Source organism: Jatropha curcas, chromosome 11 (assembly GCF_041381405.1).
Source record: "Jatropha curcas cultivar XTBG-Jc1 chromosome 11, XTBG_Jcur_1.0, whole genome shotgun sequence".
NCBI lineage: Eukaryota > Viridiplantae > Streptophyta > Magnoliopsida > Malpighiales > Euphorbiaceae > Jatropha > Jatropha curcas.
This window is the reverse complement of record NC_143161.1, coordinates 4,149,711-4,162,963: the sequence shown is the minus strand read 5'-3', so window position 1 is coordinate 4,162,963 and position 13,253 is coordinate 4,149,711. Positions and strand designations below refer to the sequence as shown.

Genomic DNA, 13,253 nt, shown 5'->3' with positions numbered 1-13,253 from the left:
TTTTAAATTTAAATTTTGAATATAAAAATTATTACACGGTGAGAGTGGCCTCTATTACATGGATCTTGCATTATTTATACCCGACGCAGTGAGTCGACTTTTGGATAACAATGGATATAGATGAGAAAAAGGCTATACAGATGTGTATGAAACTGGAGATATGATTAAGCATTAAAAGACAAAATGTGGTTGGACTAGTTTGAGTTGCTCATTCTCTGGCCATTTCTTAGTACTCGGTTCAAGTTGAAGTAGTTGCTCTCTGTCTCTGTATCTCGTGAGTCTAACCCCTTCCTTAAAAATTGAAATTTAGTTGGAGCCCATACCATATGTGGTATAGAACATGAAGTACTCTTCTCTTCTCCCATCATTTTACAAGATGAGACAGAATATATTCAGTGTGAATTATACATATATATATATATATATATCTTTTAACTATAAATAAATATTTAATGGATTTAACTTTATAAATTAAAGTATTTAATAAATATAATTTTATATTTAAAAGTTAAAAGTTAAGTACATGAATGAATTTCTTGCACTTATCCATATATTTAAAAACTCAAACCATCACAATATTGGAGTAGATAATTAACATATTATTGCTAAACTAAAATTCATTTTAGCGCTGAAACCCAATATTATTGGGGATGGCAATTTCTTGAGCCTTGTGTTCCTGGGAGGAATCAACCCTGTACTGTACTTGCCGCTTGTCAGTATAATTTTGTATCCTATATTGTACGAGATGATGACGTTTTATTTATCATAATACAATATAGTATTGTGTACGTGTATATGTATATAGTTTGGCTATTCTTTAAATATAACGAATAGCAAATATAGGCCAATAGAGAGGGTGAGAATATATCTATGAAGTGAGCCGAGTCGAGTTTTATTAAGAATGAATTCAGTTCGATAAAAATAACACTCAACTTTGAGCTTCTCTTATTATAATGTAATATCTATAGTTGAAAAAAAATGATTCATTTATAGGTTCAAACTCGAATTTAAATTTGGCCTCCTAATTAATTCAACAAGTTCTTGAACTTACACTATTATACTTATCATATGAGTTTTTTGAATTGAGTCTCCAGCGATTCACGAGCCACTTGATTCCTTTACAATTCAATAAAAGAAACTTGAGTCTGGGCTAAGAACTACTCATCAGAGTGATGAGACCCTTCTTGGGCTTATTTTACATTCAAGACTTGAAGAATCAGTGAGAAGGGGCTCTGCTTACTTAAAAGTGTGAACTATGGCTGCGAAATGGAGCCCGCAAAAATGCAGTCACAAAGATAAAGGGAGGGCCTAGTACCAGATTCTTGAACCCACTGGACATAGAAGGAAGTGGGATAGTCCAATTGACCTTGTTTGTTTCATTTTCTTATCTTTACTGTTCTTTTTGAAGTGGAAAAGTTTCTTCCTTGGTTGTGTTCAACAGGGAAAGTTTTTCCTCATTCATTAACGAGGAAATTTAGCATTCTAGTTAGCTTGAAATGAGAAATTAGCGTATCGACTAGTCAATGACGAACAACATAAAGCATGGGCATGCACATTACACACTCATTTTACGTAATTGGTTGAGTGGAGTGAAAGTTATAAAACTCTAAAAATACAAAATTCACTTTTAAAATATGGGATACAATTAGTATGTTCAAAAGCTTACAATATCATAAAAGATAATCAAATTAAAGGAACATGTGTAATAGATGTTCCTAGCATTTGAACATGATCCCTCCAAATAGGGAGTGTATATTACTGTTTGAAACGTTTCTTTCATTCACATGTAACATTAGACCAAATGGAGTCGTTTTTTTTGTTCGCCAATTTTTGATATTAAAATTGGTTTTAAGACCAGAGATCCAACTCTCTGAACTGTATCATAATTCAAAGTTTAGTCAAATCCCCAAAACAAATCTAAACAAACCCTAAATTTTCAAAACCTGCTCACTGTACAACCCATCTTCAAATGACACATACCCATGAATTTTTGCCCTGATTCACGGAGTCGAAATCGCTTTCTTTTCTTTTGATAATGATGTTCGTTTGTTAATTTTGTGGTGGGGGCATCTAATCTTCCTTTGCATAAAGAAAGAAGAACAGACAGCTTTACCTACCTGACATGAAAATCTAATTGATGAGCAGTCTTTATATTTATTACCCCTTGATAAATTAAATTTAATTGCAAAAAAAATTTCTTCTGTTGGTGCAATGATTGAAGTAAGTATATTTACTGTTGTCCCTTTTGGAAACTTAATCACAGCCACTTGAAAGTTAATTATATATCCAAAAGATTTACTTGAAAGAACAAAGATTATATGTTTCCTAATTCTTTACATGCATCATTGTCGTTTATGGCTGGCCCCTGGATTTTGGAGTCAATTGCGCCGATGAGTACGTGAATCTACTTTTTTACTTGTGTTTGTTTTTTCTTTCCAGAGCTAGCTACCAACGAAAACATGCATATAATTGCACTGTAATTTTCTTTCACTTATTCGTTCATGTGCTAACGAAAGGAAGTCAAAAGATAACCATCACAAGTACGTAGTTTTTTTTATCTCTTCACTGTACATTCAAAGTCTAAATTCAGCTTTGATGTTGCTCTTTTTACGTGTTCTCAATCTTTTGGCTTTTCTTTTTTCTCCGCTGAATGTTGAAACTCAGCTTTTGCTTTTATACGTTGGCTAATATGAAGTTGTCTCCAATTCCTGCCTCGAATTTTTTTTTTTTTTTGTTATATATATCCTGCATTAATAGTTTATATATAGTACTATTACCTTTATAAATCTCCTGAACGAACGATTGTTTGATTATTTATATTGAAGAATGAAAAAAAGACTAATTAAGAGAAAATGCATATACTTAGTTTCGTTGCTTACATTTCTTATAGTTTTGAGTACGTAGAGCCATAGGGGGTGTCTTAATTTTCCCTATTCCATGTGTGTGTTAAGTGTTTTCTTAAAAAAAATGTACACTTATATATATGTTGTGATCTTTTAGTATTAGTGCACGTGGAGGTTGGTCCTTTAGAATCTTACATCGTTTATGGAGTGTGCGTATATGAAATATATGAGTTAACATGTTCTGTTAAAATTATCATGATATTGTTCCTTATGTCATGTATATTTTAAGATTTTAATATTACATGAAATTCATATAAAAAAAAAATCATCTAAATATTAAAATCTTTTTTTTTAGTAAATGAAAAATTCTTAATTAGTAAAAAATGTAAGATATTAAAGTTTGAATTGTACATATGCCTAAGATCATCCAAAAAGTGACTAGTTTTGACCATCTCTTGATATTGATATTAAAAGCATGCAAATCCACCAAAAAAACAAAAAAAAGCTCATACAATACAACAACCCACAAGCACACCCGAAGGATTGAAATTCAGAGATAGAAAATGAATAGCAAGAAGAAAGAAAATCCAAAGCAAAAAGAGTAAAAATGGAGAGAAATGGGACCCTCCAACCTGCATCTGCTTAAACCCCAACCTGAAAAAACAGTAGCACGCTTCACTTCACACTACGTAGTGGAGGAAAAAGGGCAAAGGGTCCCCAGTTCCCCACTTTCTAACCACCCAAACTGCCTATAATATTCAAAGTTGAAGTTCATACGCTTCACCCGCTATTTTAGTGCCCCATTAATGACATGTATAAGCTTTGTAAACCGGCCAACCACACCAATTTAATTTCTAATTGGTGTTCCTTCAATTAAATCTTTATTTTCTGGCCGTCCTATTTTTGCTCGTCATTTTTAATCTAAACAAAGTCATTGTACGTAACTTCTCTTAATCATTATTAAACGTGCAGAATGTATAATTTTATTATATTATTTTTTAAAAATTTAAATAACATTTTATAGATTACCTTTCAAAAAAAAGTTTATGGATTTAATATTTGTATTGTTATTATTAATATTCTAAAGTCTTTAATGTAAATTTAAACTACTTATATGTACTGATTATTATTTAAATTAATGAAATAATAATTAATTATTTGATTAAAATAGAGTTTTCTTATAATATTAAAAGTTGATATTTTAATTTGGTCTTATATCAAGATTTAATTAAATTCTAATATATTAATTTCACTATTATATTTATTAATAAAAGAGTATATTCAATAAGAGTAAAATTAATAAATTTTAAATATTATTTATTTCTATAGATGAAATGAAAAAAATAATTTGATATGGATGAAAGAAATAGGATAAAAATTATGAAATGGAAAAAATAATTTATTTCGTACATGAACCAAACAACCTTAAAAAAGTTCATATACCAAAAAATCTATGTGCTGTAGATAATGCGCATACATTGTAGTGGGTATGTATTCATTGTTGCTTACATGCATTAATCGATTATATTATAGTACACACAACAGCCGCATTTTCAAAAGCTAAAGGCCTTTGTTTTCTCTCATTCTCACTGCTTTGGCGATTTCTTGCCTTTAAAATATTCGAAAATTGCCTATTATTTAATTACCAAAATACTCCTGTGCAATTGAACTATCTGAAAAAAAAAAAAAATTAAAAAATTAAAAAGCCCATTTTTTTGCATGACGATGTTGCCCTTCTACAATTAACATTTTATATTTCACGCAAAAGAGATTATGTTGATTAATTAATTAATTAAGCGCCCTCAATCATCACTACCATTTCTTCAATAAAAGCCAAACCTACAATTATTTGTTTAATAAAGCATACAACACTGACCAAAAAGGGAAAAGAGAAAAAGAAAGCTAAAAGGGATTCAAAAGGAAAATGCAACGGATTTAAAAAAATTTAGGGAAAATGAATGTGCGCTGGAGTTTTAGTTGTGTTTTCATTTTTTTTTCTTTAAAAATAATTTATCAATATTTAAATTATTTAAAAATATTTTTTAGAAAGAACTTCAATAAAAAAAAAGTGGAGAGTACCTCATTAGAATCGCTTGAACAACAACACATTTATCCCATGTATAAATAAATAAAAAAAAAATCTTAATCTTCTTTTTGAAAAAAAAAAATAATAATAACAAGGCAAGAAGAGATTGGAAGGGTCCATCCATATTCCCCATGTCGGAGTTTACAAGCCTCCACTAACAATTTTTATAGTTAAAATCTAATTAAAGGAAAGGGTATATGAGTAATTGCATGGCAGCAAACCGAGCCTAATCAAGCGCTTAAATAGACATCAGCCTGTCTCCCACACCAAATCCCAGAGAGGCAAAAACGACAGCAAAAGACCAGCAAAATGAATGCAAAAACGCAACGGCCTCTACTCTTCTCAATCTTCTTCGCCACCTTCCACCTCCAATTAGTCCTCACCGTCGCTTCTCTAGACGACCGATCCAACAGCGCAGATTACATCCGTACAAGCTGCGGCGCAACATTGTATCCTGAAGTCTGCTACTCTTCTCTCTCCCGTTACTCCAGCGCAGTCCAGCAAAGCCCCGGCCGCCTAGCTCGCGTCGCAATAGGCGTTAGCCTATCGAGAGCCCGGCACATGTCCTCCTTCGTTTCCAACCTCTCCCGCCAAGCCGACTACGGCTCCGACCACCGCGCAGCCGCCGCACTCCACGACTGCTTGTCCAATTTCGGCGACGCTGTAGAAGAGATCCGTGGTTCGCTTAAACAGATGCGGCAGCTAGGAGCTGCAGGCTCTTCTGATGAGGCATTCCGATTCCAAATGAGCAACGTGCAGACGTGGATGAGCGCGGCGTTAACGGACGAGGAGACGTGCACGGACGGATTTGACGATGTGGCGGACGGGCCGCTGAAATCGGAGGTGTGTGATCGTGCGGCGGATGTGAAGAAGTTTACGAGTAATGCGCTTGCTTTGGTTAACAGTTATGCAGCTAAAGGATTGCCTTGATGTATATAGTAGGAATTAAAGGTAATCATAGAGATGTTTAATTTGGTGTTGACTGTTAAAGTGAGTGTTTGTGTTTATATATGAGCTTTTTGTTTCTCTAATCGATTTTGCAGTTGTTTTCTACTGTGCGTCAGTTTCTTCTTTCTTTCCTTTCTGTTATAAGTTATAAGAAAAAGGAGGGAGTTGTTTTCTTTTCTTTTTTTTTTTCTCTCTGTTTGGCACATCTGTTTCTGTGCCCAAATGAAATTTTTCTAACAATAGTAACTTCAGAACCTTGACCTTACAAGTTTCAGGCCAAGGTACAGTATTCAGGGAATTCTTGCAGGTTTCAGGCTGGATGGTTTTCAGTGCATTGTTGTTGTTGTTTTTTTTTTTTTTTTTTTTTTTTTTTTTTTTGCGTTTTCAGTTGAAAGGAGTTGTAACAGAATTTGATGACTTTAAACTCAGAGTTAACGTCCGTAGACTTTCTGATTAACTTTTTAAAATTCCCTAACATGCCCCCCATTATATTTTTAATTTAATTTAGCTTCAAGTAGGATTGAAGTTATGATATTGAAGTGAAGTTTAATAAGACTGAATTAGAATTTATTAAATAATTTATTCAAAAATATTTAAATAAATTGACCTGTATTGGATTGTTTGCATTAAGTACTTAAAAATGGTATTATATTAAGTTCTACTTCCTCCTATTTCAAAAACTTTGCTTTAGCCCTCTAGCCCGCACTGGAACCAATTTAGGAGGACGAAAATTAAAAAAAAAAAAATTTACTGTAAAGTATAAAATTTTCTATAATTTTATAGAAGTAAATTTTAATAAAATTTCAAATCTAGGCTGCAATGGCCACTGCTAACCATCCCTAATTCCGTTATATATTGTCTCTGATTATGAATTGTGGCTCCATATTATGAGCAATGGAATAAACTTTTTTAGTGTCTGTCAATCAATTTCAAATTATTTGAGTTCATCAAAGTAGGAGTCACAATTATGTGAAGGTGAGATTAATAGGGCCAATCTCAATAATTCTTCTATCTATTGATCAACCACTAAAATTAAGAGATAGAAAGAGAGAGGCAATAAGAAAAGATGTATTTTAAAAAATTGTAGACAATAATTATTTTTTTTAGTATATATAGATAGAAGAATAAAATTGAAAAAAATTAATTAATATTCTTTAATTTTTATCAAAGCGACACATAATTTTGGACAAAGAGTATAATATAAAATAAAGAAATGTGTATAAATGTATGGCGATTAGAGTTAATTATGGATAGAAAAAGGTTGGAGAAGGCATGCAATAACCATAAGAATTGTGGTTAATTATGATAGACAGACTCACTAAAAATAGAAAAGAGCCTAACCATTTTGATTTTGCAGTGCAATTATCAATAATTGAGTGGTATTATCAATAATGGCCTGGTTAACAGTGAGTGCGATAGCAATATATACCGGTCAAAATTCATGGTAGGAGAATACGAGTTTTGTCCTTTAGGCAGTAGAATATAATCTCATTATACGTACGGTTAGATATAAAATATGCAAAGCAAATATTATTCATGCGTTTAGCTGGCGAATACATATAATAAAAAGAATGTATTTTTCTGTGGCTTGCTCATGTGAAATGAGAGCCATATGCGTTGGTTGGGCAAGAAATTTTGTTGGCTATAAGTAGTTTTGGATTTATGCAAGCCCGTGAAATGAAAAGTCTGGAAGAAGAGGAAGAAGTTCCAAATATATGGCTAGCCACTGGAGGAAGAAGACATGTGAGACTTCTATTCGATGCCTAATATTCCAGAACCTTAGGGTTCACGAGCTGCAATGCAACCCTTTTTAATTTTATTTTATTCCAAATTTTATATTTCTGGCTGGGTCCCAGGGTAGTTAATCTGCGACAAATATTGCAATGGTTTGGGATTTTGTTGTTCCCTTCTGCCTCAAATTGTTGTTCTCTTCTGCCTCAAATCATACTTACACGTCAAACAAAATTTGACCTTTTCACTGCTACTAATAAAAATTTCAATCCATTTAAGGATGAAAACAAAGTTTGATTCCAAAAAATGCACTTTGGAAGAGCGTAAAGCCAAAAGGTATATTAGAGTTATAAACTAGTGTGAAAGTGAAATGAAGAAAAGTACTGTAATCTGAAAAATTGGCATAAAGATGGTTGACAAGAATACAATAATTTATAATGCAACTAAATTTCTAATGTAAGCTGTTCTAGCCAGAGCCCACTAATAGCAGGATGCTTCGCGCATTTGGTAAAAAAAAAATGTTCTATTTAGTAAATTATGTACTTCACCCCAGTCTACTAGCAAGGTTACAGTCATCTCTATCCAACTAGAAAGCATTGTAGCTGTGCTTCCGTTGCTTTTACCCACATAATCAATTCGCTCTATAGATGGTGTGTCAAAGAACCGGGAGAAACTAACTCTCTTCTTGCTCAAGTGAAAGGGTAGAAGTTTGAAAATAGCAAACTACCGACAAGGATGTAAGCTGTAGAATATGCCCATATCATGTACCCCCATTTCTTGCCAGAACCTTGAGACGTTGTGATACATGATGCAAACCAATAGAGTGGTGGACTGGCAGACAAGAAACGTGTAGCAACCTGTAAATTATCAAGAATAATTAAAATTAAATGAAGTGAAAAATTTGTACATGTTTCGCCAATAAAAGGCATGGCAAGCAAAGACTAAATTAATTTCCAGAAGTTTAATCCTTGCTTTAGTAGCTTTGAAATAAACTAGCATAAGCTCCCAATGCCAGTAGATTTATAACAGCATGATTGATGGATAACTTGAATCAATAGTCCTTAACTATCTTTACCTACAAAAGACCTCAAACTGAAACTAGTAACAAAATTCCGATAATGCTAAAATTTTAATGCTTTTCAATTAGGTAATTTGTTATTGTTCCACATGTTGAGAAATATTATTCCAATGACAAATAAATATGAGTCTAACCTGAACATGCATGACAAGAAATGCTGTGGCTGCCATGAATCCCAAGTGCAAGATACATGGGATGATAAACATATGGAAGCATCCTGGCTTTTGTAATAAATCATGTTCAGGGAGGGTAGGATTATCGTCCCCTTTGCTTGATTGGCTCCTTTGTCTAAGATTTTGATTTTCTGTAAGAAGCACAATAATTTTTTGGAAATTGATGTATATATGAACATTTAAATTAATCCACAAACACCATGATAATTTCATCAGGAAGACAATGCACAGGATAACATGGATACAATCACAAAATTGAATTCAATATTGATAACCTATCTATGCACATATGCATGCAAAGACCAAGCAAGCATATATACATACATGCACCTAAACATGTAAGTGGAAATCATGAATTTTGATTGATCAATGACTATTATGTCAATATAACTATCCCCAAAAATTGTAGTAATCCAAATACCCTTGTTTTTTAACAGGAACTTTTGCATTTATTGTTACATGAATAAATATGTTTAAGCTTGATCAAACAATCATTTACAAGTTTCAGTTTGTACCTTGTACTTTAGTAGACAGTTCCTCCTTTGACTTGGTAATGTTTGTTATTGGAGTTGTATCCTGAGAAGAAAATGGAGCTGTAGAACTCTTTTCCCCGGTAGGAGCTCGAAAACCCAGTGAGAAAAAAATCTCAGGTTGGGACCTCACATAATGGAGAATGGAGAAAAATGACAGAGACAATATAGGGGAAGCTAGCAGAAAGTTTGGCAACTGTTTCAACTGAAAATATCTCAAGAAACCTACCCCCCTGGGATAAAAGAGCCCATTAATGTAAAAATAGCAAATGGATTCGAAAATATTAATGAGCCACTGAACCACAGGCATACCATGCACAAATTGCAAAATTAAGTAAATAAAATCCTAAAACACTAAAACCAGAAATGGAAAATCAACAACAATAAATGGATAAAACAACTCAAGCATAAATCTTCTGAATATTAACAAAATCATCATAACATTATTAAAAAAAAGGCTAGATTCATTAGGAATTCAAAATCATTCAAGTTGCTGAAGGTAAGGTACCAAAATAAATCTAGTGCACTTGATTTTAGCAAGTTACAAAGACGTTAGTATGGCTATAAAAGACAAGGCAAATATAGGGATAGGAAACGATCATACATATTGCAAGATGAACATACCAATAGTGACTTTGAATATAATTGTATAATAAAGGAATTTTGGATTTGCACCAAGGCCTTGTCTCGTCCAGGAAACGTCCATGACAAATATTGTAGTAGCCATATGCTTGAAAAGTAATAAATGGAAGGAAAATACAAGCACAACGCAATGCTCCAATGACAATATCCTTCACTGCCAACTACCATAAAAACAAGAAATTACTATGGATATCATCTTAGCATATGTATCAATGCATATTCAACATAATATTTGCAAGCACTATATTTGCAAACAACAAGAAAAATGAAAATTTAACAAACAAGTGATATATGCAAAACGTGAAAAAGTAGTGTTTAAGTGATTTATAACTGCATTGTACATAGAACATGATACGTATCATATGCTAAAGATAAAGACTTAATCAACCGATATTTTGCCATATAAACAAACAGAACCAGTTGAACATAAATTAACACTTCAATGAAGGAAAACAGAAATTTACAAGAGGACGTTTTTTCAGGAAGATATCATGATAAACTTGATTCATAGTCTGAAAACAGAAATAACCAGCATTAAGCACCCCATTAGACCTTGCACAACCAGAGAGAGCAAACCAAAGAACAGCAATATTCTTTGCACCAGATAGTAAGTGGTACAACCCCCCCAGCGAAAATAGGGAATATAAACTCTCTGAATATCTGCAACCACAGAAACAGATAGCCCACTCAGCCTAATTCAATTTTAGAAATGCTTTTGCAATTAATGGACGAATGAAAATTACATTGATGAATAAAATATGGAAGCTGGATTGAAGCAAAATAAAATTGAAGCCTTTAGTGCTGCTTCTGGGTCCTTCAAAATAATTACTGAAAGCCTGTATGATCAACAAAGGCAAGAACAACAATAAGCAATTCTGCACTAAGAGAAGCGTGAGCATAGCGATTTCACAGACTAGAGAATTGAAGTAATTGAATTCTTTTATTTGAGGAATTATTATAATCTATATAGGTATCGGTATTGTTTATCAATCTAATAAAATCTAAAACCATGGAAAATTGAAAATGGCAAGGCCAACCATATTTATGGCAGGAAACACTGAAAACAAATTATGAAAATTCTCATCCTATTTGTCAAGAAAATTTGTTAATCCTTTGCAATGTTGAGACCAAAAATTGTTTAGGATTCTTACTGTTGCACACCAAATGAATAATTCATAGTTAACTTTCTTATAATTTAGGTTATTGATTAAGCATCCACTGCACTGTACATACATATAAGTTCTAAAAGCTGCAACAAGAATGAATCAACATCTTACCGGTAAAGATAAACTGCTGCAAGCACAAATGCAACATTATTAACTACATATCCAGCCAATGCCAATACAGCCCTGAGTCCAATGAGAGGAACCATTGGTGCGAAAACTGAAATAATAAATTTCACAATCAAAAAACAATAACAAGCAATTGAACTTGTGATACAAGAGGCATAGAAATCTTGGGAGAAAAAGGAACCTGTATGGGACAAAATGAGAATACAAATGGGAAGCAGAGGCAAGAAGGCGTAGGACTGCTCATACTCATAACCACATTCAGCAATTCGAACAAAATAGACACTATCCCACACAATACTGTCTTCAATTGCAGAGCCTATTTGTGGCCATAAAACGTTGTGATGGTGGTGGTGATGGTTGAGGGAGTTTGAGGAGAGGCAAGTAGGGTTCAGGGGAGAGGAAGTGTCGTAAGGATGGACAAGAATGCACCAGAAGATGATAAGAGCTAAGAGAAGGAGTCTAGAGGATATTGCATACTTGAGGATGAGAATTTGGTGGTTGTTGGGTGGATTGCCTGGAGATGTTTTCATGCTATTTGTCATTTTTATTTTTTTATTTTTTTTGGTAATGTGAAAGATACCTTGGATTGGATTGGGTTCAACTTCACAAATTATATATAAAACATATCACACTCTCATTGCACTGGTCTTTCTTCTAGTTTCCGAAGTGCATTGAACATTAATCTACAATTACAAAAATACATTTGAGTTGTAACAATACCAAAAGCTAATTCATTCAATCCATACATAGCAGAACAGTGCAAGTAGAGGATTGCAAAAAGAAATTAAATTTGAGGGCTGAAACTAAGTTTTGCGCTCATTTTCAATTCAGAGACAAAACAAACCTTCACTATTAGCTACAAGTTCAAAGAAGCTCTTTTTTTTTTTTTTTTTTTACCAACTGCAATTTATGGCCACAAAACAAGCCAAAAATGCTACATTTCACTAAAAAAGGAATCACTTCCCGAAATTAAAAGCAAAATAATAACAGAAATTTAAAGAAAGTTGTTAAATTCATACAAAAATTTTATTATTTGTATTGAAAAATTTTATTATTTGTATTGAACTGAAAATAGTCATACTAGAAAGTAGAAACATCCAAGCAATCCCTAGTAAAATAAGTTGCCTTGATTAGGCATGAAAATATCAACCTCACATCACTGCCGCGGGCAAAGCCCCAAATAATTAACTGCATTGTTGCTTACGAACAACTTCAAGAATATCCTAGCTTTATCAATAGCAATGGTCCAGATTCAAATTCCGGCAAGCAACCAGATATTGGAAGCAAAGAGCAAAGATTAAAACAATATTTTAGCTTGGGCTAATGAACAAAAATACCTTGACTTTTAATTAGGGAAAAAAACATTCAATTTATTCCTTTTTTTTCCCTTAATTCCTCTCTCTCTCTCTCTCTCTGCAATACATGCCAAAATGAACTTCCAGAATTAAAATAGAAATTAAAACAAGAAGAAAATTGCAAGAGATGTGCATTGGACGGCTACGCTTTTCAAGGTAGAAATTACAACTATCGGTGGTCATCCGATGGAAAATGACATCTATAAATAAGAAGAGAAAATTCTTCAAAAAAAAAAAAAAAAAAAAAAAAAAAAGAAGAAGAAGAGAACCTTTTTTTACATATGGGAACGGGAAAGCAGAGCATGCAAAAAAATTTCTCCAAAACTGTGCTTCGTTGCTGAGAAAAGTTAGAATATCAAAATTAAGAAAATCCAAACCTTAAATTCTCAAATATTCATTTCCAGAAGAAGGAAACTTGAAGCTCAACTGAACCGCAGCTTGGAATCAACAAGCTTCATCTTTGAACGTTGGAAATGTTTAGAAGCAAAGTGAATTTCTTTCGCCTTAGTTTTCTCCGAAACCAAACTGGGGTCATTCGCTACGGGAAGGGATTCACAAAGTCAATAACTAGAATC

The 13,253-nt window shown here is 33.0% G+C and overlaps 2 protein-coding genes across 3 annotated transcripts; one reads left to right on the top strand and one right to left on the bottom strand.

Moving 5' to 3' along the window:
- Nucleotides 1-5,186: 5,186 nt before the first annotated feature.
- On the top strand, nucleotides 5,187-6,055 carry LOC105634096 (21 kDa protein). The gene has a single exon (XM_012216883.4). The coding sequence runs from the start codon at nucleotides 5,239-5,241 to the stop codon at nucleotides 5,857-5,859; it is 621 nt and encodes a 206-aa protein (XP_012072273.1). The 5' UTR covers nucleotides 5,187-5,238; the 3' UTR covers nucleotides 5,860-6,055.
- A 1,919-nt stretch (nucleotides 6,056-7,974) lies between these two features.
- LOC105634095 (transferases, transferring hexosyl groups) lies at nucleotides 7,975-13,247 on the bottom strand. 2 transcript variants are annotated; one of them, XM_020679263.3, is made up of 9 exons: nucleotides 12,948-13,247; nucleotides 11,505-12,006; nucleotides 11,309-11,414; nucleotides 10,775-10,867; nucleotides 10,496-10,691; nucleotides 10,014-10,192; nucleotides 9,375-9,622; nucleotides 8,821-8,990; nucleotides 7,975-8,465 (listed from the first exon to the last, which is right to left on the bottom strand). In XM_020679263.3, the coding sequence occupies exons 2-9, from the start codon at nucleotides 11,863-11,865 to the stop codon at nucleotides 8,298-8,300; spliced, it is 1,521 nt and encodes a 506-aa protein (XP_020534922.1). In that variant the 5' UTR covers nucleotides 11,866-12,006; nucleotides 12,948-13,247; the 3' UTR covers nucleotides 7,975-8,297. The 2 variants fall into 2 exon arrangements, with proteins under 2 accessions (XP_020534922.1, XP_012072270.1); XM_012216880.4 differs by having other exon boundaries at nucleotides 13,056-13,247.
- Nucleotides 13,248-13,253: the final 6 nt, after the last annotated feature.